This window comes from Carcharhinus amblyrhynchos, chromosome 8 (genome assembly GCF_965287045.1).
Source record: "Carcharhinus amblyrhynchos chromosome 8, sCarAmb.v2.hapA, whole genome shotgun sequence".
NCBI lineage: Eukaryota > Metazoa > Chordata > Chondrichthyes > Carcharhiniformes > Carcharhinidae > Carcharhinus > Carcharhinus amblyrhynchos.
In genome coordinates, this window is record NC_137331.1 from 17478381 (window position 1) to 17505499 (window position 27119).

A 27119-nucleotide genomic window follows, 5' to 3' on the forward strand; every position below is an offset into this window, starting at 1 on the left:
GATAGGGTGGACTCTCAGAGGCTATTTCCCCGGGTTGAAATGGTTGCTACGAGAGGACACAGATTTAAGGTGCAAGGAGGGAAGTTCAGAAGTGATGTTAGGGGTAAGTTTTTCACTCAGAGGGTGGTGAGTGAATGGAATCGGCTGCCGTCAGTGGTGGTGGAGGCGAACTCGCTGGGGTCTTTTAAAAGACTTCTGGATGAGTATATGGAGTTTAATGAGATTGAGGGTTATAGATAGGTCTGTAGGTTGGTAGGTGTTGATGTGATCGGCGCAACTCGTGGGCCGAAGGGCCTGTTTGTGCTGTAGTGTTCTATGTTCTATGATTTGGATGAGAACATAGGGAACATAGTTAGTAAGTTTGCAGATGAGACCAAGATTGGTGAAGAAGGTTATCTCCAATTGCAGCGGGATCTTGATCAATTGGGCCAGTGGGCTGACGAATGGCAGATGGAGTTTAATTTAGACAAATACGAGGTAATTCATTTTGGTAGATTGAACCAGGGCAGGACTTACTCAGTTAATGGTAGGACATTGGGGAGAGTTACAGAACAAAGAAATCTAGGGGTACATGTCCATAACTCCTTGAAAGTGGAGTCACAGGTGGACAAAATGGTGAAGAAGGCATTCAGCATGCTTGGTTTCATCGATCAGAACATTGAATATAGGAGTTGGGATGTTTGTGTGCACAACAAATCAAGAGTAAGATAAGTATTGTCTCTGCTGGAAAAATAACTGCTTAAAGTTTATTTATTAGTGTGACAAGTAGGCATTAACAATGCAATGAAATTACTGTGAAAATCTCCTAATTGCCACACTCTAGCATCTGTTCGGGTCCACTGAGGGAGAATTTACATGGCTAATCAACACGTATTTTAAACTATGGGAGGAAACTGGAGCACCCAGAGGAAACAAATGCAAACATGGAGAGAGTGTGCAGACTCCACCCAAGTTGGAATTGAACCCGAGCCCCTTGCGCTGTGAGGTAGCAGTGCTAACCATTGTGCCACCGTGCTGCTGTCTGTTCAGTGATATGCATGAAAATGAGCCACCTGGTAGCTTAACAATCTTGATATGTGACACAGCAGAAGAGGTCAGGAGACAGTAGAAAAATAGCAATACATTTTTTAACAGTGTCGAGAGAATCTTACCTTCAATGTCATTGTGAACTACCAAAATTGAACAACAAATGAGCTCATGTCCTCATTATGATGAATGTCGGTAAGGTTCCTTTCTTTATCTTCTTTGCCTATCTTCTAGGTATAAAGAGCTGCTTTCGTATCATCAGACACAACAGTTCTCTGCTGCTATTGGTTTAAATAGAATGCTTTTAATCGCAGGATTGATGCAGCCGCCAATTATGGGAGAGAATATTTCTGAGGATTTTATGAGGAGACAGGTACGTAGTCAATTTTATCTTCGCACACAGCAGGACACATTTACTCCTGAATATCACAAATCCTTGTGTGTTGTAAACCTGTTGTTGTGTAAATGCGCCACAGCAAAATTGATGTCACTGGTGTCCAAAGCTGCTGTTATACAATTGTGTATCCACCTAGTCAGAGGTGATTTCCATAGAAACATGATGTTTTGTACGACGATGAAATAAGTTTAGCACTTAACTGCAGAATTCAAAGTTATGATGCAAAATTGGATAGACTTTAAATAGAAATAAAATTGAATTATAAAATGACTGCATTGTATTTGAGTATGCCAGCAAGGTATGCAACAAATGAAATATACTCATTTGAACTTGAGCTGTACTCACATTTTCATTTCCTTTAGATCTCTGAATAAATATCATCTGGAGAGGAGAAAAATATAGTGACTGATAGAAATCAGATAGACCTCTTCCATAAACTGTCCTATAGTCATAAAAAGCCTTTAAAGCAACTCTTATTAAGCTAGAAGTACTCAATTTACAGCTTTTAATTCCATTACAGTTCAAACCTGAAGATCACTTTACATATCCAATGATGTATATTTTTCAAATTCATTCTTAAGAACATAAGAACATAAGAAATAGGAGCAGGAGTAGGCCATCTAGCCCCTCGAGCCTGCCCCGCCATTCAATAAGATCATGGCTGATCTGTCGTGGCTCAGTTCCACATTCCCGCCCTCTACCCATAACCCTTAATCCCCTTGCCTATCAAAAACCTATCAACCCGCGTCTTAAAAATATTGAGTGAGGCAGCCTCCACCACTTCAACGGGCAGAGAATTCCAGAGATTCACCACCCTTTGAGTGAAGAAGTTCCTCCTCAACTCCGTTCTAAACCGCACCCCCCTTTATCTTGAGGCTGTGTCCTCTAGTCCTACTGTCCTTTCTGAGCAGGAAGAGTCTCTCCACCTCTATCCTATCCATCCCATTCAACATCTTATACGTCTCAATGAGATCTCCCCTCATTCTTCTAAACTCTAATGAGTACAAGCCTAGTTTATTCAGCCTCTCCTCATAGTTCAACCCCCTCAACTCCGGAATGGATGTGAGTATCTTTGGCGAGGTCAGTGTTTGTCCTTAACTACCCTTGAGCAGGTAATGATGAACTACCTTCCGGACTCTCTGCAGTCCACGTTGGATCATGTACACATATAGTGCAGTTGGGTTTGGAGTTGCAAAGTGTTGATCCAGTGACAGTGAAAGACTGGTGATATCGCTCCAAGTCAGAATGGTGTGTGACTTGGGAGGAGAATTTGCATATGTTCCCATGCATCTTCTGCCTTTATCCTTCTAGGTGACGGAGGAATGTTTAATGTGGTGGTTAGGTGATTAGGATGCCAATTAAGTGGGATGCTTTGTCTTGAATGATGTTGAGCTTGCTGAGCATTTTTAGAGCTGTGATCATTGAGTGATAACATCACTATAGCGCATGAAGAGATCATTTGGCTCATTGAATCAATGCTGACTCTTTGTAAAACAATGAAGTTAGTCTATTCCCTGCTTTATCCCTGTTGAACAGAAATTTTGTTTCCCTCAGATGCTCACTCAATATCTTGTTTGAAATCATACATTGCCTCCTTTTCCATAACCTCTTAGGTAGCAAGTTCCAGGTCATTAACATTGGCTGATAAAGAAGTACTTCCTTGCATAGCCTGCATCTCTTGGCCAGAACCCTGGTTAACCTATTATAGAAAGGATATTATTAAACTAGAAAGAGTGCAGAAAAGTTTTACTAGGATGCTACCAGGGCTTGATGGTTTGAGTTATAAGAAGAGGCTGGACAGACTGGGACCAGAACTGAGCACAGTACTCCAAGTGGGGTCTGACCAGTGTCCTAGATAGCTGCAACATTATCTCTAGACTCCTAAACTCAATTCCTTGATTGATGAAGACCAGAGGGGCTGAAAATAGATAAGTCCCCTGGTCCGGATGGGATCTACCCTAGGATTCTCTGGGAGGCTAGAGAGGTGATTGCAGAGCCTCTGGCTCAGATCTTCAGGTCGTCATTGGTCTCTGGTGTAGTCCCGGAGGATTGGAGGATAGCGAATGTTGTCCCATTGTTTAAGAAGGGGAACAGAGACTTTGCCGGGAATTATAGACCGGTGAGTCTTACTTCTGTTGTGGGCAAGGTTTTAGAAAAAATTATTAGGGATTGGATTTATAGTTATTTGGAGTGTAATGAATTGATTAGAAATAGTCAGCATGGTTTTGTAGCAGGTAGGTCGTGCCTTACTAACCTTATTGAGTTTTTTGAGAAGGTGACCAAAGAGGTGGATGGGGGTAAGGCAGTTGACGTGGTATACATGGATTTTAGTAAGGCGTTCGATAAGGTTCACCATGGTAGGCTTCTGCAGAAAATGCAGATGTATGGGATTGTGGGTAATCTAGGAAGTTGGATCAGGAATTGGCTATCAGATAGGAGACAGAGGGTGGTGGTGGATGGTAAATATTCATCATGGAGTGCAGTTACGAGTGGTGTGCCTCAGGGATCTGTTTTGGGGCCACTGTTGTTTGTAATTTTTATTAATGATCTGGATGAGGGTATAGTTGGGTGGATTAGTAAATTTGCTGATGACACCAAAGTTGGAGGTGTGGTAGATTGTGAGGAAGGGTGTCATAGTCTGCAGGGAGACTTAGATAGGTTGCAGAGCTGGGCCGAGAGGTGGCGGATGGAATTTAATGCGGAGAAGTGTGAGGTAATTCACTTTGGTAGGAGCAACAGATGTGTCGAGTATAGGGCTAACGGGAGGACTTTGAATAGTGTGGATGAACAGAGGGATCTAGGTGTGTGTGTACATAGATCCCTGAAAGTTGGGAATCAAGTAGATAAGGTTGTCAAGAAGGCGTACGGTGTCTTGGCGTTTATTGGTAGGGGGATTGAATTTAGGAGTCGCAGTGTAATGTTGCAACTGTACACTACTCTAGTGCGGCCGCACTTGGAGTACTGTGTGCAGTTCTGGTCCCCGCATTACAAGAAGGATGTGGAGGCGTTGGAGAGGGTGCAGAGGAGGTTTACTAGGATGTTGCCTGGTATGGTGGGGAGGTCCTATGAGGAGAGACTGAGGGATCTAGGGTTGTTTTCGTTGGGAAGAAGGCGGCTAAGAGGGGATCTTATTGAAACATATAAGATGATTAGAGGTTTAGATAGGGTGGATAGTGATAGCCTTTTTCCTCGGATGGAGAAAGCTAGCACGAGGGGGCATGACTTTAAATTAAGGGGGGGTAGCTACAGGACGGATGTCAGGGGTAGGTTCTTTACCCAGCGGGTGGTGAGGGATTGGAATGCCCTGCCTGCTGCAGTTGTAGATGCGTCTAGTTTGGGGGCGTTTAAGAGATCTCTGGATAGGTTTATGGACGAAAAGGGATTGGTATAGGCTAGTGGGTCATTGTTTTTGTAACTGGTCGGCGCAACATCGTGGGCCGAAGGGCCTGTTCTGCGCTGTAATGTTCTATGTTCTATGTTCTATGTTCTAGAACACTATATGCCTTCTTAACCACAGCTTCAATCTGTGCAGCTGCTTTGAGCGTCCTATGAACTCAGACCCCAAGATCCTTCTGATCTTCCACACTGCCAAGAATCCTACCATTACTATTATATTCTGCCATCCTATTTGACCTGCCAAAATGAACCACTTCACACTTATCTGTGTTGAACTCCATCTGCCACTTCTCCGCCCAGTCTTGCATCCTATCAATGTCTCGCTGCAACTTCTGACATTCCTCCACACTATCCACAACACCTCCAACCTTTGTATCATCAGCAAACTTACCAATCCATCCCTCCATTTCCTCATCCAGGTCATTTATAAAAATCTCAAAGAGTAAAGGTCCCAGAACAGATCCCTGGGGCACTCCACTGGTGACCGACCTCCATGCAGAATATGACCCATCTATAACCGCTCTTTGCCTTCTGTGGGCAAGCCAGTTCTGGATCCACAAAGCAATGTCCCCTTGGATCCCATGCCCCCTCACTTTCTCAATAAGCCTTGCAAGGGGCACCTTATCAAATGCCTTGCTGAAGTCCATGTATACTACATCTACTGCTCTTCCTTCATCAATTGTTTAGTCACATCTTCAAAAAATTCAATCAGGCTCGTAAGGCATGATCAACCTTTGACAAAGCCATGCTGACTATTCTTAATCATATTATACCTCTCCAAATGTTCATAATCCTGCCTCGCAGGATCTTCTCCATCAACTTACCAACCACTGAGTCTAGCTATCTCTACTCCCTTTCTTAAATAAAGGAACCACATCCGCAGTCCTCCAATCCTCCGGAACCCCTCACATATCCATTGATGATGCAAAGATCATCGATATAGGCTCAGCAATCTCCTCCCTCGCCTCCCACAGTAGCCTGGAGTACATCCCATCTGGTTCCGGCAACTTATCTAACTTGATGCTTTTCAAAAACTCCAACACATCCTCTTTCAGTCCGCTGCAAGTCTGCACTACAATCACTAAGATCCTTTTCCATAGTGAATACTGAAGTAAAGTATTCATTAAGTACATCTGCTATTTCTTCCGGTTCCATACAAACTTTCCCACCATCACACTTGATAGGTCCTATTCTTTCATGTCTTATCCTCTTGCTCTTCACATACTTGTAGAATGCCTTGGGGTTTTCCTTAATCCTGCCTGTCAAGGCCTTTTCATGACCCCTTCTTGCTCTCCTAATTTCCTTCTTAAGATTCTTCCTATTAGCCGTATACTCTTCTAGATCTCTAACATTACCTAGCTCTCTGAACCTTTTGTAAGCTTTTCTTCTTGACTATATTACAGCCTTTGTACGCCACAGTTCCTGTAACCTACCATAACTTCCCTATCTCATTGGAACGTTGCTATGCAGAACTCCAGACAAATATTCCCTGAAAATTTGCCACATTTCTTCTGTACATTTCCTTGAGAAAACCACTTTCCAATTTAAGCCTCCAGTTTCCTGCCTGATAGCCTCATAATTCCCCTTACTCCAATTAAACAATTTTCTAACTTGCCTGATCCTATCCCTCTCCAATGCTATCGTAAAGGAGATAGAATTATGATCACTATCTCCAAAATGCTCTCCCACTGAGAGATCTGACACCTGACGAGGTTAATTTCTCAATACCAAATCAAATACAGCCTCTCCTCTTGTAGGCTTATCCACATACTGTGTCAAGAAACTCTACTGAACACACCTAACAAACTCAAATCTCCCATCGAGACAACTCTTATTATTACACCTTTCCAGGATCTGCTTCCTGATTTGCTCAACGTCCCTGTTACTATTGGGCAGCCTATAGAAAACACCCAGTAAAGTTATTGACCCCTTCCTATTCCTAACCTCCACCCACAGAGACTCTGTTGACAGTCCCTCCATGGCGTCCATCTTTTCTGCAGCCGTGACACAATCTCTGATCAACAATGCCACTCGCCCACCTCTTTTGCCTCCCTCCCTGTCCCTTCTGAAACATCTGAAACCTGGCAGTTGAAGTAACCAGCCCCTGAGTCATCCCAGTCTCTGTAATGGTCACCATATCACATTTCCAAGTAGTGATCCACACTCTAAGCTCATCCACTTTGTTCACAACACTCCTTGCATTAAAATAGACACATCTCAAACCTTTGGTCAGAGCGCTCCCCTGCTCTATCACCTGCCTATCCTCCCTCTCACACTGTCAACAAGCTTTCTCTATTTGTGAGCTAACCTCCTCTCTCCCAGTCACTTCAATTTGATTTCCACTCCCCAACCATTCTAGTTTAAACTCTCCCCAGCAGCCTTAGCAAATCTCCCCGCCAGGATATTGGTTCCCCTGGGATTCAAGTGCAACCCGTCCTTTTTTTAAAGGTCACATCTGCCCCAAAAAGAGGTCCCAGTGATCCAGAAACCTGAATCTATGAAATAATGAGGGGCATAAATCAGCTAGATAGTCAATATCTTTTCCCAAAGGTAGGAGAGTCTAAAAGTAGAGAGCATTGGTTTAAGATGAGAGGGGAGAGATACAAAAGTGTCCAAAGGGCAATTTTTTCACAGAGAATGGTGAGTGCCTGGAACAAGTCGCCAGAAGTAGTAATAGAAGTGGGTATAGTTTTGTCTTTTAAAAAGCATTTAGACAGTTACATGGGTACAGAGGGATATGGGCCAAATGCAGGCGATTGGGATTAGTTTAGGGGTTTAAAAGAAAATGGGCAGCATGGACAAGTTGGGCCAAAGAGCCTGTTTCCATGCTGTAAATCTCTGTGACTCTATGAGAATCTTAAATCTGTGTCACCTAGCCTTTAATCTGTCAGCAAGAAGAATGGCTTTTCTTTATCTACCTTATCTAAAGCTTGAACAACTCCATCAAATCTTGTCTCAATCTCTTTTATGCTAAGAAAAACTCCTGTATCTTTAGCCTGGCTTAGTATTTAAAACCCCTCATCCCTGGAACCATTGTGATCAATGTGTTCTGCATTTTCTTACAGACCCTCTCATCTTTCCTAAATTGTGGTGACAGAATTGGATGCAATATTCTGGTTGTGATCACAGCCAAACTTTTATTAAGATTCCGCATAACTTCCCTGCTTTTGTACTCTGTGCCTCTTGAGTATTCCATAGGATTTCTGACTTGTGGCTTTTTGGTGTGGATAGGATTTGGGAAGTCTGGAGGTGAGTTATGCGCCATAAGTAAAATTCCTGTCTTCTGACCTGCTCTTGCAGCCGCAGTAAATTTAGCTGGGTCCAGTAGAATGTTTCTGATCAGTGGTAATCCTCAGATGTTATTGCAGGCAGATTCAGCAATGATAATGCTATGGAATGTCAAGGGAGGTGGCTAGATTCTCTTTTGATGATCATTGCCTGGCTCTTGTGTGACATGAATGTCACTTGCCACTTATTAGCCAAAGTCTGAATATTGCCCAGGTCTTTTTGTATGTGGAAACATTGCTTCAGTAGCTGAGGAGTTATAAGTGCAGGGATGAAAAACTTCTTATGTTTGGTTGATTTTTCACTTCAACTACGGAATTTCAGCATTGGAAATTATTTTCTGACCTCCATCTCTCCATGCGCGTTTGACCGTGACCTCATGCTTTTAGATGATGCTTGAAGTTGGGGCAGAATCCATGAACTTCAGAGTGAGGTGCTCCATTGGCGCTCATGGCCGGACCCCAAACACTTAGCTTCATACCATAATTCAGGTGCTGTCACTCATCTCACCAGAAGGTGAGGTGGAGGCTGAATGCGTGGCTGAGGGACTGGTGTAGAGGGCAGGGATTTCGGTTCCTAGATCACTGGGACCTCTTTAGGGCTAGGTGGGACCTGTACAGTAAGGATGGGTGGCACTTAAATCCCAGGGGGACTAATATCTTGGCGGGAAGACTGGCTAAGGCTACCGGGGGGACTTTAAACTAGAAAGGATGGGGGGAGGGAATTGCGATGGGGAAACTGGGATGGAGGAGGTTAGCTCCCAGGTAGGGGAGGACCGCAGGCAGTATGGGAGGGAGGTTAGATAGGGGGTGGAGAAGGGAAATGCCCAGACTGAGGGGCTGAAGTGTATATGTTTTAATGCAAGGAGTGTAGTAAATAAGGTAGATGAGCTTAGGGCGTGGATTGATGCTTGGGATGGTGATGTGGTGGCCATTACGGAGACTTGGATGTCTCAGGGACAGGACTGGGTACTTCAGGTGCCAGGTTTCAGATGCTTCAGGAAAGACAGGGAGGATGGCAGAAGAGGTGGTGGAGTGGCACTGTTGATCAGGGACAGTGTCATGGCTGCAGAGAAAGAGGATGCCGTGGAGAGACTATCTACAGAGTCTCTGTGGGTGGAAGTTACGAACAGCAAAGGGTCGAAAACTTTGCTGGGTGTATTCTATAGGCTGCCCAATAGTGACAGGGAAGTTGAAGTGCAGATAGGGAAACAGATTCTGGAGAGATGTATTAATAACAGAGTTGTCGTGATGGGAGACCTCAATTTCCCAAACATCGACTGGAATATCCCTAGGGTAAGGGGTTTGGATGGGGAGGAGTTTGTTAGGTGTGTTCAGGAAGGTTTCCTGACACAGTATGTGGATAAGCCTACGAGGGGAGAGGCGGTACTTGACCTGGTACTGGCGAATGAACCAGGGCAGGTGATGGATCTCTCGGTAGGAGAGCATCTTGGGAATGGTGACCATAATTCATCTCCTTCACAATTGCATTGGAACGAGATAGGATCAGGCAGGCTAGGAAGGTGTTTGTCTGGAGTAAGGGGAGATACGAAGAAGTCAGGAAGTTACTTGGATAAATAAACTGGAAGGAGGCGTTCTTAGGGAAAAGTACCGAAGGAAGGTGGCGGATATTCAAGGAATGTTTGTCTGGAGCTATGCATGACAACGTTCCGATGAGACAAGGGGGTTTTGGTAGGTCGCGGGAACCGTGGTGCACGAAGGCTGTGTTGAACCTAGTCAGGAGGAAAGGGAAGGTGTACAAAAGGTTCAGGGAACTAGGAGAGGTTAAGGATCTTGAGGAGTATAAGGACTGTAGAAAGGAGCTTAAAAGGGAAATTAGGAGAGCCAGAAGGGGTCATGAGAAGACCTTGGCGGGTAAGATTAAGGAGAATCCCAAGGCCTTCTATAAATATGTGAAAGGTAAAAGGATGAGAAGAGAAGGGATAGGACCTATAAAAGGTGAAGGGGGAAAGGTCTGTGTGGAACCAGAAGAAATGGCAGAGGTGCTTAATGAGTACTTTGCCTCAGTATTCACGGTGGAAGCTGATCTGGGAGATTTTGCTACGGATTTGCAGCAGATGGAAAAGATTGAGTTTGTGGATATTAATGTGGAGGATGTGTTAGAACTTTTGAATTCTATCAAGATAGATAAGTCGCCGGGACCAGATGGGATATACCCCAGGATACTGTGGGAGGCGAGGGAAGTGATTGCAGAGCCCCTGGCGATGATCTTTGTGTCGTCAATGGAGACGGGAGAGGTTCTGGAAGATTGGAGGATTGCGGATGTAGTCCCTATTTTCAAGAAAGGGAACAGAGATAGCCCGGGAATTTACCAACCGGTGAGTCTGACCTCAGTGGTTGGTAAGCTGATGGACAGGCTTCTGAGGGACAAGATTTACGAGCATTTGGAGAGGTTTGACATGATCAGGAATAGTCAGCATGGATTTGTCAAGGGCAGGTCGTGCCTTACAAGCTTAGTTGAGTTCTTCGAAAATGTGACTGAACACATTGACGAAGGAAGTGCCGTGGACGTGGTGTACATGGACTTCAGCAAGGCGTTTGATAAGGTCCCCCATGCAAGACTTCTTGGGAAGGCGAGAGGGCATGGGATCCAAGGGCCTTTGGCCTTGTGGATCCAGAACTGGCTTGCCTGCAGAAGGCAGAGAGTGGTTGTGGATGGGTCTTTTTCTGAATGGAGGTCGGTCACCAGTGGAGTGCCCCAGGGATCTGTTCTAGGACCCTTGCTGTTTGTCATTTTCATAAATGACCTGGATGAGGAAGTGGAGGGATGGGTAAGTAAGTTCGCTGATGACATGAAGGTTGGTGGTGTTGTGGATGGTCTGGAAGGATGTCAAAAGTTGCAGCAGGACATAAATAGGATGCAGGACTGGGCGGAGAAGTGGCAGATGGACTTCAACGCGGATAAATGCGTAGTCGTCCATTTTGGCAGAACCAACGGGATGAACGAGTACACTATCAAGGGCAGGAGTCTTAGTAGTGTTGAAGAGCAGAAGGATCTTGGGGTCCGGGTCCACAGGACTCTTAAATCGGCCTCGCAGGTGGAGGAGGTGGTCAAGAAGGCGTATGGTGTACTGGCCTTCATTAATCGAGGGATTGAGTTTAGGAGTCGGGAGGTAATGCTGCAACTTTATAAGACCCTTGTCAGGCCTCATTTGGAGTACTGTGCGCAGTTCTGGTCGCCTCACTATAGGAAAGACGTAGAAGCTATTGAAAGGGTACAGAGGAGATTTACAAGGATGTTGCCTGGACTGGGAGGCATGCCTTATGAAGTTAGGTTGAGGGAACTGGGTCTCTTTTCCCTGGAGAGATGAAGGTTGAGAGGCAACCTGATAGAGGTTTATAAAATGTTGAGAGGAATAGATAGGGTGGATTCTCAGAGGCTATTTCCCCGGGTTGAAATGGTCGCTACGAGAGGACACAGATTTAAGGTGCGGGGAGGAAAGTACAGAAGTGATGTTAGGGTTAAGTTTTTCACTCAGAGGGTGGTGAGTGAGTGGAATCGGCTGCCGTCAGTGGTGGTGGAGGCGAACTCGCTGGGGTCTTTTAAAAGACTTCTGGATGAGTATATGGGGTTTTATGGGATTGGGGGTTATAGATAGGTGTTGATGTGATCGGCGCAACTCGTGGGCCGAAGGGCCTGTTTGTGCTGTAGTGTTCTATGTTCTAAGTGCACACTCCTGCTACTGGCCACTTGGTTCAGCCAGTTGGTGGTGGGAGGAGGAAAGGGAGGGAACAGCAGAGCCTGAGCCTCCACAAGGTTTGGCTGGTGATGGGGCGAGGAGGGAGCAATGGAGATTGAGTTTTCTTGGGGTTTAGCCAAAGGCGTGGGGAGGCGGTGGAAGCTTAGTTTTCAACAGAGACTAGCTGGAGGGTGGGGGACCCAGAATTCTGGCTGGTTGCATTGCATTGACACTGATTCTCAGTCACAAGAAGGCCCGTATCACCCCATGGAATCTGACGTTGACAGAAGGTTGTTGGGGGGGGTGGTGAGAAGTGGTTTCATTGAGTGAGTGAGTGAAGGGGGGGAATGCAGTTAGGATTAGGAGTGTGTGCATGCAGGTCCTCACTGAGTCTTTCATCACCAAGGAATATAATAAGCTTAGCTGAAACTACGTGGGTGTACAAAATAGTAACACAATTACAAAATGCTTTCAAAACACAGATTTTCATGTCTATGATGTATTATAATATGTAACTTTAATCACTATCATGTTAATATAACTGCTGCTTTGCTTTTGGTGGCATCAGTTGTCAAGTTAATTTCCAGTAGTTTTTATTTCTAATGACATGTCAATAAGACATGAAATAAGTCAAAACTGTGTACATCAAACTTTATTCTTTGCTATTTTAAAATGCACTCTTGCTGAAGCAAAAGATGGCTGCTGTAGGCCACGCGACTTACAGGACTGTCCATCTTTCTTAGAAGCTTCCAACAGGAGTTAGAAGAACAAAAGAGTCCCTTCTCATCCTTGAGGAATCTCATGCCCCTTTGGAAGAACATTATTGTCCAGGTCCATTTCAAAAGGGGTCCTTTGAGGGGAAAATGTGCATTATTTGCATCTTTATAAGTTTGCTTCTCCAGCAGGGTCTGCTCAGACAATGGCTCCTTGAAATGGTTCTCAACATGACTGTCACTCTTTTGGAGACTAATAACTGACATATTACAAGCCATAAAACAAAAGACAAGACCCAGTCACCAAATGAACATCCCTTTTGAAAAATCGTTGTGGAGGAAGGATGTCGCATGAGTTGAGAGCCATTCTGAAATTTCTGTTTTCAGTTGAGAACTGAAAAACTGATTACTTGCAATCGGAAAAGAATAGCAGCAAGATTCCCAATAGATCTCATGGCTGGCCCTTCCTCTGTACAAGGTGAACAGGCTGCATCTTAACTGGACTAGGACTAACAAGAAGATTTGGAATGCTGTGAAGGGCTAAAACTAGGCTTGCAGGATGCTGGGATCCTGAAAGGGTGCTCCAATTTGAGGGAAGCAAAACTGATAAAAGGAAGTAGGAAAGTAGAATTAAAGGCATTCTACATTAATGCACATAGCATTCATAAAAAGGTTGACAATTTGAATGCACGAATTGAGGGTACGTGTTGATTGATATAGCTGCAGGGTGACCAAGACTGAGAACTCAACCATATCTGTCAACACTGAATTTCTGTTTTACAAAATGGAAGGACATGGTAGTATCTGTCCATTGGAATGCTGACCTGGGATGTTTTTAAAAAGGTCATACATTGGAACTGTCAACAAGCAGGCCTCTTCCAAGAAGTTACCTGAACTTTATGGTACTTGAGGAACATCTGCTTGTTCGTTTGAACTGCAATTACTTTGATTGATGGAGGTAAAATCTGAAAAGGCAAAGGTCTTAGTGGAAATCACATGGGAGAGAGAACAAAGCTGAGCCTGTTGATTTTGAAGGCAGTCTTGTCAGGGTACAAGCTGAGGAAGAAGGAAGGCTATCCTAAATGGTTCTCTTTCTTTCTCTCTCTCTCTCTATCTTGTCTAACGCTGTGTGTGCAACCTTTAGCCAGAAAACCCTCATCTGAGGGTAACTCATCAGCATTTGGACCTACAAATTTGAGACCAGTTGTTGAGAACTCCCAGATGTCCATCAAGACCAGTTTCACATGAGGGGACTTTGGGTTGACTGTGTCAAGACTCTGCAAACATTATCCTTTATTTTGTAAAGGCCACCTCTACAGAGGGACTCTTTTTTGTCCTTTGTCTGTGTTTGACATGGGGGAGTTCTTTCAGAAGAAATAGATGGTTACCCTTCCTGATTACAACTGTGTGTTAACCAATACTTGAACTTGTTAAAATTAGTTTTGTTTTATAATAAGCAATCATTTGGAGTTTATTGAAGAATCCTGGTTCAAGTCTTTTTTATTATGGGTACCAGTAGAGATGGTAAACAGTAGCCAGTTTGGTGAGAAAATTAAACTATTAAATTAGTGGCACTGCCTGGAATGGTGGGGCTAGATCATACGCACATTCTTCCCAACCCGATCCTAACAATATCCGAGGATATTTGGCCTTTGAGATGGGTGGGTAAAAAGGAAAAGGAGATGGGGTAGTCCAATTACTAAGTAAATTAGCAAGGCTCTTAGATTGAAGAATCAAGATGTTGAATCAGTTTGGGTGGAGCTAAGAAACAGCAAACATTGGTGGGAGTTGTTTATTGGTTACCAAACTATCATACTAATGTTGAGCATGGAGTCAAGAATTTAGAGATGCACGTAATGTCGGTAATACAGTTATAATAAGCAGCTTAAATTTACACATAAACTAGGTTAACCTAGTCAGCGCTAATACTGTGTGGAGGAGGAATTCCAGGATGTTTAGTGTACTTGGAGACATGGCGCTTGGAAGGATTGGGTTAAATTATTCATTTATTTATTTGTGGTGTGTGATCTTCTCCATGGCTGATGCTTCTCTCTCTCTTACCAACTCTACATAAAATTATAGAATTATAGAAACCCTACAGTGCAGAAGGAGGCCATTCGGCCTATTGGGTCTGCGCCAACAACAATCCCATCCAGGCCTTATTCCGACTTAGTTACCCTGCTAATCCCTCTAACCTATCACATCCTGGGCACTAATTTAGCATGTCGAATCAACCTAACCCGCACATCTTATGACATAACTTCTGTTTGCATACATTACCATTTAATACAGCAGGGCTTCACAATGAACCAAAGGAAAATAAATTACTTTATGGGCTGGGAGCATCAATGGCTGGGCTAGCATTTGTTGCTCGTCCCTAACTGCTCTCTATTCAAAATAACATAAAAGAGTCAACCACATTGTTGTGGGTCTAGAATCACATGTAGGCCAGGTAAGGATGGCAGATTTCTTTCCCTAAAGTACATTATGAACCAGGTGGGTTTTTATGATAATCGACAGTGGTTTCATGGTCATTAGATTTTTAGTTTCAGATTTTTACTGAATTCAAATTTCAGCATCTAATTGACGGATTTGAACCTGGGTCCCCAGACCTTGTTCTGGGTCTCCGGAATACTAGTCAAGTGACAATATCGCTGTGCCACTGCCTCCCTCCTTAATTTAACTGTCGCCAAAGCAGATTCAACATGAGCAATAGTCAATGACTTGGCCACTATTAATAAATCTGATATTCTGGACATTGTCACTCTTGGAATGGTTGACGGCGATCCTCTGGAGTCTTTTTCACACTGCTGGGAATCTCTAGTGTTCTCATCTTCACATTAATGGTTGGTTTTAACTGGCATTGACATGGGAACTAGAGATTGTTTCGGTATCAGAATAGAGAGTGAAGTGTTGGCTTCTTCAACGATGTCTGGTGGTGTTGGGGGTTGTCAGAAAGTTGATTTGATTTATTACTGTCACATGTATTAGTATACAGTAAAAGTATTGCCTCTTGCATGCTATACAGACAAAGCATACCGTTCATAGAAGAGGAAAGGAGTGCAAAATGCAGTGTTAGAGTCATAGCTAGGGTGTAGAGAAAGATCAACTTAGCGCAAGGTAGGTCCATTCAGAAGTCTGAAGGCAGCAAGGAAGAAGCTGTTCTTGAGTCAATTGGTACATGACCTCAAACTTTTGTATCTTTTTCCTGACGGAAGAAGGTGGAAGAGAGTATGTCTGGGGTGCATGGGGCCCTTAATTATGCTGACTGCTTTTCTGAGGCAGCGGGAAGTGTAGACGGAGTCAATGGATGGAAGGCTGGTTTGCGTGATGGATTGGGCTACATTCACGACCTTTTGTAGTTCCTTGTGGTTTTGGGCAGAGCAAGAGCCATACCAAGCTATGATACAACCAGAAAGAATGTTTCCTATGGTGCATCTGTAAAAGTTGGTATGAGTCATAGCTGACATGCCAAATTTCCTTAGTCTTCTAAGAAAGTAGAGGAGTTGATGAGCTTTCTTAACTATAGGTCGTCATGGGAGGAGCAGGCCAGATTGTTGGTGATCTGGACATCTAAAAACTTGAAGCTCTCAGCCATTTCTACTTTGCCCCCATTGATGTCGACAGGGGCATATTTTTCACTGCACTTCCCAAAGTCGATGACAGTCTCCTTTGTTTTGTTGACATTGACAACAAAATGATTGTTTTCAGATTATTGTTTTCTCACCAGTTCACCAGATTCTCTATCTCATTCCTGCACTCTGTCTTGTCATTGCTTATGATCCAATCCACTATGGTGGTGTCATCAGCAAACTTGAAAATTGAACTGGAGGGGAATTTGGCCACACAATCATACGTGTATAAGGAGTATAGTAGGGGGCTGAGGACACAGCCTTGTGGGGCACTGGTGTTGAGGATGATTGTGGAGGAGGAGTTGTTGCCTATCCTTACTGACTGTGGTCTGTGGGTTAGGAAGTTCAGGATCCAATCACAGAGGGATGTGCCAAGGCCAGGCCACAGAGTTTGGAGATGAGTTTCGTATAAATAATAGTGTTGAAGGCTAAGCTGTAGTCAATAAGTAGGAGTCTAACATAAGTGTTTTTGTAATCTAAGTGTTCCAGGGTTGAGCGCAGGGCCAGGGAAATGGGTCTGCTATGGACCTGTTGCGGCAGTAGGTGAACTATCATGGGTCCAGGCAACTCGAGAGGTTGGAATTGACTTGTGCCATAACTAACCTTTCGAAGCACTTCATAATGATGGAGCCACTGGACGTCGCTTGGCTTTACTTTGGCACGAGGATGATGGTCATCTTCTTGTAGCTCATTTGTCTTGCAGACCTTGCCATAGTCAGTGGGGGTCCGTCTGGCTAGCCTTGGACCCTAACTTGGTCCAGTACTGTGTTTTGACATCTTTGATGGATTTCCTTAGATCATATCTGGTTTTCTTGTATAGGTCAGGGTCGCCTGACTTGAACGCCTCAGATCTAGACTTCAGCAAGCTGTGGATATATCTGTTCAATGTGTTGAATCCCATTTTCTCAGAGGAACTTCTCAAATTCCTGCAAGACAAGTTGTTTCTTATCAACTGTCCATGAAATCCAAAACAACTAAATATTTCTGCTAGCTTCTGAATAGTTTTCTCAGTTAAGGTGGCTGTCATCACAGCAACCTCTGGCTGTTTGATGTGATCATCAACCATTATGAAGAGCATAAGTCCTTCGTAAGGCCCCACAAAATCCATGTGCACACGTTGCCAAGCCTCTTCAGGCCATTCCCATGAATGTAGTGATGCTAAGGGTGGAAGCCTTCTTACAAGCTAGCTGCCAGCTTGCTGTAGCATTCTCTTCCAGTTCCGCATCAAGTCTAGGCCACCAGAATAACTCCTTGCTATTTCCTTCATGCATGTTACTCCGCAGTTGCCTTCATGTAGCTTCTTGAATACTCGTTTCCTCAGTGGTAGCGGTATAATCACTGTAAGCCCCCATAGAAGACATCCTAACTGTACTGACATCTCCATTCTCCTGGAGTAGTTGGGTTTCAAGTTGGGGACTGTGTCTGTTCTTTCCTCATAAAACCATATCCATCACTTCTGAGATTACAGGATAGCTTGCCAAGAAGTGACTAGTGTGCTATCTACTTGTTCAAAGTAGAAAATATTTCCCTTCCAGCAGTCTGAAGAATTGGTTGGTTATGGTGATTGTAGAAGTTCATCTGCATTACAATGTGGACTTGACTGTCGGTACTCATAGTTTAGAATCAAATGGTCCCTGCAGAAAGGGACCATTTGACCCATCAGGCCTGCATCGACAACAACCCCACCCAGGCCCCCTGTAGTTGAGGCCAAAACGTTGTCTGATTTCACTAAGAAATTAGATATAGCTATAGGGTAAAGGAATTAAGGTATAAGGGGGAAGGGGAAATTGAGATATTGAATTTGATGATCAGCCATAATCAAAATGAAAAGCAGAGCAGACTATCATAGAATTCAGCCCATCAAACCCGCACCAACAACAATCCCACCCAGACTCCATCCTTGTAACCCCACGTTTTTACCCTGCTCATCCCCCTGACACTAAGGGACAATTTATCATAGCCAATCCACCTAACCTGCACATCTTTGGAGTATGGGAGAGAACCGGAGCACACGGAAAAAACCACGCAGACACAGGGAGAAAATGCAGACTTGAAGCCGGAATTGAACCTGGGTCCCTGGCACCAGCTCCATAGGACCTGTGATTTCAGTGGCTTTTTGCAAAATGAGATTGCTCTCAGTTAATAGACATTTTTGTGTTGCTTCGCTGCGTAGACCACTCTGACTGTACTGCTCTGAGGTACCAATGCCCTCATAAAGTCCCAAAATGGAATACTGCTTAGTGAGCAGGACCCTAAGGGTACCTGCCTGTTCTTTCTGGACTGTCAGGTGGTCATCTGTTTCTTTCTTTCCTCTAATCCCTTGAGCTGTAATGTGACCACCTCTCTAAACGTGCTATCAATACAACAAATCTGCTTCAGCTTCAGCAAATCTCCCAGTATTTTGGTCCCCCTCCCTTTCAGGTGCAACCCACCCCTCTTGTACAGATCACCTCAGCCCCAGGAGAGTTTCTAATGCTCAAAAATTGTGAATCCCTGATCCCTGCACCAGCTTTTCATACATGTATTCATCTGTCCTATCCTCCTATTCCTACTCTCACTAGCACATGGCATCGAGAGTAATCCAGAGATTACCACCCTTAAGGTCCTGCTTTTTAACCTCCTGCCTAACTCCTTATATTCACTCTGCAGGATCTCATCCCTTTTTCTACCGAAGTCATTAGTACCAACATGTACCACCCTCCTTTTTTAAGATGCCCTGCAGCCATTCAGTGACATCCTTGACCCAGGCACCAGGGAGGTAACATATCATCCTGGCATCATGTCTTCAGTCACATGTCTTCTGTCTGTCCCCTGACTAAAGAATCCCCTATCGCTATTGCTCTTACTTTCTTTCTTTCACCCCGCTCCTCCCCTCAATCCCCAGTGCAGTCAAGCCGCTTGTGATGCTAGAAGCTTGGTTCTGACTGCACTCCGCTGAGGTACTAATGCCCTCATCAACTTCCAAAATGGAATACAGCTTAGTGAGCAGGACTGCAGGGGACTCTTGTCTACCTGCCTGTGCTTTCTGGGCTTCTGATGATTACCTGTTTCTTTCTTTCCTCTAATACCTTGAGCTGCGGTGTGACACCTCTCGAAACGTGTTATCCACATAACTCTCAGTTTCATGGGTGTGCCACAGTGTCTCCAGTCGCTGCTCAAAATCCGAAACCCGAAACTCCAGCTTCTGCAGCTGGGAGCACTTCCTGTATGTGTGGTCATTTAGGATACTGGCAGCATCCAGGACTCTCCCCACATATGACAAGTTACACATTCTGCTTGGCTGGCCTCTCCTGACATCTCTTAAATGTACAATTAATGATTTAGACTAGAATTAATAGACTTAATTTATTGGACTTATTATTAGACAAACTACTCCTCAATCATTAAGATTGTAACTGTAACTAAGATCCCACTGCTCTAAACTTGTTAGGATAAGGAAGAGTTAATCATCATTGCCAGGTGACTAGTATTCACCAATCCAGAGCTTTTCTACCTACCAGCCAATAGAGTTACTGACTACTAGCAATAGTCATCAACTAGGCTAACCTCTTGAAATCAAGAAACTCTTACCTTGCGTTAGTTAGTTAAGTTCCCAGTCCTGTAGAGCTAAGGGATTGCTTCCCAGACTGTTTCAGGGCAATGGTGATTGCAGAGTACACTCATTCCAGACATCTGGCAGATAAGATAAAGGAGAAACCAAAGAGATTCTACAAATATATTAAGGGGAAAGTGTAACTAGGGAGAGAATAGGGCCCCCTAAACATCAACAAGGTCACCACAGGAGATGGATGAGATCCTAAACGAATATTTCTCTTCAGTATTTACTACGGAGAAAGACATGGAAGCCAGGGAACTTGAGGAAGTAAATAGTGATGTCTGGAAATGCATCTGCGTTACAGAAGAGGAAGTGCTGGAGATCTTAAAACACGTAAAGACATTTCAAGGACCTGATCAAGTGTATCCCAGGATTTTGTGGGAAGGAATTACAGAGCCCCTAGTGGAAATATTTGTATCATCGACAACCACGGATGAGGTGCCAGAAGACTGGTGGGAGGCAAATGTTGTGCTGTAATTTAAGAAAGACAGCAGGGAAAAGCCAGGGAACTGCAGACTGGTGAGTCTAACGTCAGTGGTTGGTAAGTTGTTGGAAGGGATTCTGATGATCTGCATGCATTTGAAAAGTAGTCATGATGTGGGTATGCCGGCGTTGGACTGGCGTAAACACAGTAAAAAGTCTGACAACACCAGGTTTTAGTCCAACCTATTTATTTGATAATATACTCACAAGCTTTCGAGGGGACTGCCTCTTCGTCAGGTGAATGGAGAGTTCTGGCCTCAGACAGAGCATATAAAGCACAGACAGTTTAGAGATTACTGATTAGAATGCGAATCCTTACACCTAACCTGCTGTTCAAGACCTGAAGTGGCTGATAATGTGAGTGGAAGGAGCACTGATCACAGTTTAAAGAGATGTGTATTGTCTCCAGACAGTACAGTAAGTGAGGTTTTGCAAACCCAGGCAAGTCACTGATAGCCAAGTTCCGCACACATGAGGACGGTCTCAACAGGGATCTTGGGTTCATGTCACACTATCTGTAACCCCCGTGACATGCCTGGGTTTGCAAAATTCTTAGATTGTGACCCCCAGTTCTGCACCTCCCCAACATTGGGGACATTCTCCCTGCATCTAGCCTGTCTATTCACATCAGGATTTTATATGTTTCTATGAGATCCCCTCTCATTTTTCTAAATTCCAGTGAGTACAAGCCCAGTTGATCCAGTCTGTCTGTATATGTCAGTCCTGCCATTCCAAGAATCAGTCTGGTGAACCTTTGCTGAACTCGTTCAATAGCAAGAATGCCCTTCTTGCACACCGCTGATCACCCTCCAGTTGGAAAAACAACTCTCTACCATCATCCTCTGTTTCCTCCCAGTAAGGCCCTATATAACTGCAGCAAGACATCTCTACTCCTATACTCAAATCCTCTTGCTATGAAGGCCAACTTGCTATTAACTTTCCTCCCTGCCTGCTATACCTGCATGCCAGCTGTCAGCGACTATTCCAGCATGACACCCAGGTCAAATTGCACTTTCCCTTCTCCGAAACTGCCACCATTCAGACAATAACCTTCCTTCCTGTTTTTGCCACTAAGGTGGATAACCTCACATTAATCCACATTATATAGCATTTTCCAAGTATTTGTCCACTCAGCCAGCCTGTCCAAGTCACCCAGCAGTCTTTTAGCTTCCTCCTCACAGCATCAGTATTTACAGTTGAGAAAGGCAGGGATGTTAGGGAACTTGGGGAAATAAATAGCGACGTCTTGAGGAATGTACTTATCGCAGAGAAGGAGATGCTGGAAATCTTAAAATGCATCAAGATAGATAAAGCCCCGAGATCTGATGAAGTTATCCCAGTACGTTGTGGGAGGCTTGGGAGGAAATTGCGGCTCCCCAGCAGAAATATTTAAATCATCAACAGCCAAGTGAGGTGCCTGAAGATTGGTGAGTGGCAAATGTTGTGCCTTTGTTTAAGAAGGGCTGTAGAGAAAAGCCTGGGAAATACAAGCCAGTGAGCCTAACATCTGTAGAGGGTCGGTTGTTGGGAGATATTCTGAGAGCCAGGATCTGCAGGCACTCAGAGAGGCAAGGACTGATTAGGGACAATCAGCATGACTTTGTGATTGGAAAATCATGTCTGTTGAATTTGATTGAGTTTTTTGAAGATGGAACCAAGAAGATAGATGAGAGCAGTACAGTTGATGTTGTCTACATGGACTTTAGCAAGGCCTTGACAAGTTACTGCATGGTAGGTTATTGCATTAGTTAAATCTCACAGGATCCAGGGTAAGGTCGCCAAATAGATACCAAAATTGGCTTGATGACAGAGCCAAAGGATGATTGTAGAGGGTTGTTTTTCAAACTGGAGACCTGTGACCAGTGGTGTGCCTCAGGAATCAGTACTGGGTCCACTGTTATTTGTAATTTATATTAATGATTTGGATGATAATTTAGGAGGCATGTTTACTAGGCTTGCAGATGACACCAAGATTGGTGGCATAGTGGACAGTGAAGAAGGTTATCTAGGATTGCAATGGGATCTTGATCAAATGGGTCAGTCAGCTGATGAATGGCAGTTGGAGTTTAATTTAGATAAATGCGATGTGATTCATTTTGGTAGATTGAACCAGGGCAGGACTTAATCAATAGTAGGGTGTTGAGGAGAGTAATAGAATAAAGAGATTTAGGGGTACAAGTTCATAGTTCCTGGAGTCACAAATGGACAGAGTGGTGAAGAAAGCATTCAGCATGCTTGGTTTCATCAGTCAAGATGTTGAATACAGGAGTTGGGATGTCTTGTTGAAGTTGTACAAGATGTTGGTAAGGCCACACATGGAATATTGTGTATAGTTTTGGTCACTGTAATAGAAAGGATGTTATTAAACTAGAAAGAGTGCAGAAAATATTTACTAGGATGCTACCGGGACTTGATGATTTGAGTTAGAAGAAGAGGCTGGATAGATTGGGACATTTTTCCATGGAGCATATGAGACTTCAGGGTGATCTTAAAGAAGTCTACAAAGTAACGAGGGGCAGAGATTACCTAGATGGGCAACATCTTTTCCCAAAAGTAGGGGAATCTAAAACTAGAGGGCAAAGGTCTAAGGTAAGAGGAGAGAGATACAAAAGGGTCGAAAGGGGCAGTTTATTTACACAGAGGGTGGTGAGTGTCTGGAACAAGCTGCCAGAGGTAGTATTAGAAGTGGGTACAATTTTGTCTTTTAAAAAGCATTTAGACAGTTACACGGGTAAGATGGCTATAGAGGGATATGGGCCAAACACAGGCAATTGGGACTAGCTTAGTGGTTTTAAAAAAAAGGACAGCATGGACAAGTTGGGCAGTAGTGCCCGATTCCATGCTGTAAGCCTCTGTGACACATCTGCCACCCAGCTTAGTATTTTCTGCAAATTTGGAGACATCAATTCTTTTGTCCAAATCATCAATGTATTTTGTGAATAGTGGGGTCCCAGCATTGAACCCTGCAGTACCCCACGAGTCACTGCCTGCCACTCTGAAAAGGACCTATTTTTCCCCACTCCCTGCTTCCTGTCTGCCAACCAGTTCTCTATCCATGTTCTCTATCCATTGCCCCCAGTACCATGAGCTTTAATTTTGCTCACTGGTCTCTTGTGCGGGACCTTATCAAAAGCCTTTTGAAAGTCCAGATATACAACATCCACTGGTTCACCCTTGTCCACTCTACCAGTCACATCCTCAAAAAATTCCAGAAGATTTATCAAGCACGATTTCTATTTAGTGAATCTATGCTGACTTGGACCGATCCTGTCACTGCTTTCCAAATGCTCAGTTATTATATCCTTAATAATTGACTCCAGCATTTTGGTAAGGCCACATTTGTGGTATTATGTACGGTTCTGGTCACCAGGACCTGATGGGAAGGATGCTATTAAGCTGGAAAGAGTGCAAAAAAGATTTGGAAGGATGTTATTGGGACTGAAAGGATTGAATTATAAGAAGAGGCTGGGTAGGCTGGGACTTCTTTCTCCTGGAAGTAGGAAGATATATTGAAGTTTATAAAATCACGAGGGGCATTGATAAGGTGAATAGTCAAGGTCTTTTCCCCAGGATTTGGGAATACAAAACTAGAGGGCATAGGTTTAAGGTGAGAGGGAATGTTTTAAAAGTCACGAGGGACACCTTTTTCACAGAGTGGGTGGTGCATATATGAATTGAGCTGCCAGTGGAGGTGGTAGAATTGGGTGCAATTACAACTCTTAAAAGACATTTGGACAGCTACATGGATAGGAAAGGTTGAGAGGGATATGGGCCAAATGCAGGAAAAGTGATTAGTTCAGTTTGGGAAACTTAGTTGGCATGGGCGAGTTGGGCCCAAGGGCCTGTTTCTGTGCTGTATATCTCTATGACATGATGTGGAGACGCTGGCGTTGGACTGAGGTAGACACAGTAAGAAGTCTCACAACACCAGGTTAAAGTCCAACAGGTTTATTTGGTAGCAAACGCCACTACTTTCATGGCTTTGTCCCTTCGTCAGGTGAGTGGGGAGTTCTGATCACAGACAGGGGATGTAAAGACACACACTAGTTTACAGAATACTGATTAGAATGCGAGTCTTTACAGTTAATCAAATCTTAAAGGTGCAGACAACGTGGGTGGAGATAGCATTAAGCATAGATTAAAGAGATGTGTATTGTCTCCAGACGGGACAGTAAGTGAGATGTTGCAAGCCCAGGCAAGTCATGGGGGTTACAAATAGTGTGACATGAATCCAAGATCCCAGTTGAGGCCATCCTCATATGTGCGGAACTTGGCTATCAGTTTCTGCTCAGCGACTCTGCGCTGTCATATGTCATGAAGGCCATCTTGGAGAATGTTTATCTGAAGATCAGAGGCCGAATGCCTGTGATCGCTGAAGTGCTCGCCAACAGCAAGTCTTGCCTGGTAATTGTCGAGAGGTGTTCATTCATCCGTTGTCATAGCATCTGCATGGTCTCTCCAACGTACCATGCCTCAGGACATCCTTTCCTGCAGCGTGTTAGGTAGACAACGTTGGCCGAGTTACAAGAGTATGTACTGTGTATTTAGTGGATGGTGTTCTCACGTGAGATGATGGCATCCATGTCGATGATCCGGCACGTCTTGCAGAGGTTGCTGTGGCAGGGTTGTGTGGTGTCATGGTCACTGTTCTCCTGAAGGCTGGGTAGTTTGCTGTGGACAATGTTCTGTTTGCCACATAATAGGAAGGAAGTGATTGTACAAGAGGAGATTCACCAAGACGTTGCCTGGCTGTAGAGTTTCAACTATCAGGAAAGACTGGATTGGTTGTGGAAGTCGCTGCTTGGAGGTGTGGTGGAGATGGGAATCCTCATAACATTTAAAAAGTATTTAGATGATCCATAGCATACAAGGCTACAGGCCAAGTACTTGAAAATGGGATTAGATAGGTAGATGCTTGATGGCTGGTGCAGACTATAAAATTCTATGACCGTACTTCTAGAATTCAACTTTATCCATGTTTGAACCAAGGCTGTAATGAGATCTGGAACTGAGTGGCCTTGGCAGAATTCAAATTTGCCAGTGAACAGATTGTTGCTGAGTAATTGCTGCTTGATAGTGCTGTCGATAACATGTTCCATCACTTTGCTCGTGATTGAGAGTTGACTGAAGGGATGTTAATTGGCCTGATTAGAATTGTCCTGTTTTTTGTGGACCAGTCATGCCTATGCAGTTTTCGACATTGTTGGGAAGAAGCCAACTGTACTTGAATCAAGTTGACTTAAGGATGTGACTAAAACTTCACGAGTCTATACTACTGTTGTTGGAATATTGTCAGGACCCATGGCCTTGGTGAATTCAGTTAATTAAACAGTTTCTTTATGTTGTGTGTAGTGAATCAAATTGCCTGAAGACTGGCATATATCATAACATGGACCTCAGAAGGAGGCTGAGATGGATCATCTGCTCTGAACATTGGGCTGAAGATGGTTGCAAATACCTTGGGTGGGCTTCTCCAGCCATTCACACCACCAGGATTCTCTGATCCTGATGCAGTAAATGGAGATTTGGATAAGTGCCAAATTCTCTGTCCTCGCTGGCAGCAACAGCAGGGCATGAACGGTCAGAGAATTCTGACCCTTGTCTTTTGCACTTACAGGCTGGAATCCCTTATCATTCAGGATGTGGATGCTTTCAGAACTTCCTCCTATCATTCATGACTGGATGTAGCGGGCCTAAAGAATTTTGATCTTTTGCAGCAGTGGTGGGATTGCATAGCCCTTGCTGCCTCCTATGTTTAGCATGTCCATAGTCCTGAATTGCCGCTTTACTTGGTTGGCACATCCTTTATACCTGCCTGCACTCTTCATTGAACTATGCTTGGTCCCCTGTTTTAACGGTAGAGTGAAGGATATTTTGCACTTTTATTTATTAGTGTCACAAGTAGGTTTATATTAACACTGCAATTAAGCTATTGATGTGCCAAGCAGTGAGGTCACAAATTGTGGATGCATACAATTCTGCTGTTGCCCATGGCCCACAGCACCTCTTGGATGCTCAGCTTTCAACTTCTAGATCTGTTTTAAATCTATCCCATTGAGCATGGTGGTAATGCCACACAACAGGATTGAGGTGTCCTTGATTTAGAGACAGTATTTTTATGATGTACAATGATCTCTCCTACCAATGGCTTTAAATTAAGGGGGGGTAGTTATAGGACGGATGTCAGGGGTAGGTTCTTTACCCAGAGGGTGGTGAGGGATTGGAATGCCCTGCCTGCTGCAGTTGTAAATGCGCCTAGTTTGGGGGCGTTTAAGAGATCCGTGGATAGGTTTATGGACGAAAAGGGCTTGGTTTAGGTTAGTGGGTCATTGTTTCGTAACTGGTCGGCGCAACATCGTGGGCCGAAGGGCCTGTTCTGCGCTGTAATGTTCTATGTTCCATGTTCTAATACAGTAATGAGCAGTTGCATCTGCAACAGGTGGATTGGTCAAGTAGATTTTCCTGCCTTATTGGTCCCACACCATCTGCCACAGGGGAAGTCTGGCAGATACATCCTTCAGAACTCAGCCAGCCCGGCCACTGGTGGTGTTATCGTGCCACTCTTGATGATGACATTTAAGTCCCAACTCAAAGTGCATTTTATGTTCTTGCAATCCTAAGTGCATCTTCCAAATGGTGTTTAACATGACGGACCATTGATTCATCTGCTGAGGAAGGCAATAGATGATAATTATGAAATTTCCTCTTTCATGTTTGACTTGATACTGTGAGACTTCAGGTCCAGCGTCAATGTCGAGGACTCCCAGGGCTACTCCCTCCCAATATTTATAATCACTATACTGGCCCCTTTGGAGCGTCGGTCCTACTGGTGGGACAGACTGAAGGATGATGACGGAGGTGTCTGGGACATAGTCATACTTACTAAATAATG

General features: G+C 44.1%; 1 protein-coding gene across 1 annotated transcript in view; it reads left to right on the plus strand.

The window, feature by feature from the left end:
* Nucleotides 1-27119, plus strand: part of LOC145346455 (uncharacterized) — a 176480-nt gene that overhangs the window by 73459 nt on the left and 75902 nt on the right. The window contains exon 8 of the mRNA XM_080193729.1: nt 1261-1399. Coding sequence (XP_080049855.1) covers nt 1261-1399 — 139 coding nt within the window. The remainder of the gene's footprint in view (nt 1-1260; nt 1400-27119) is intronic.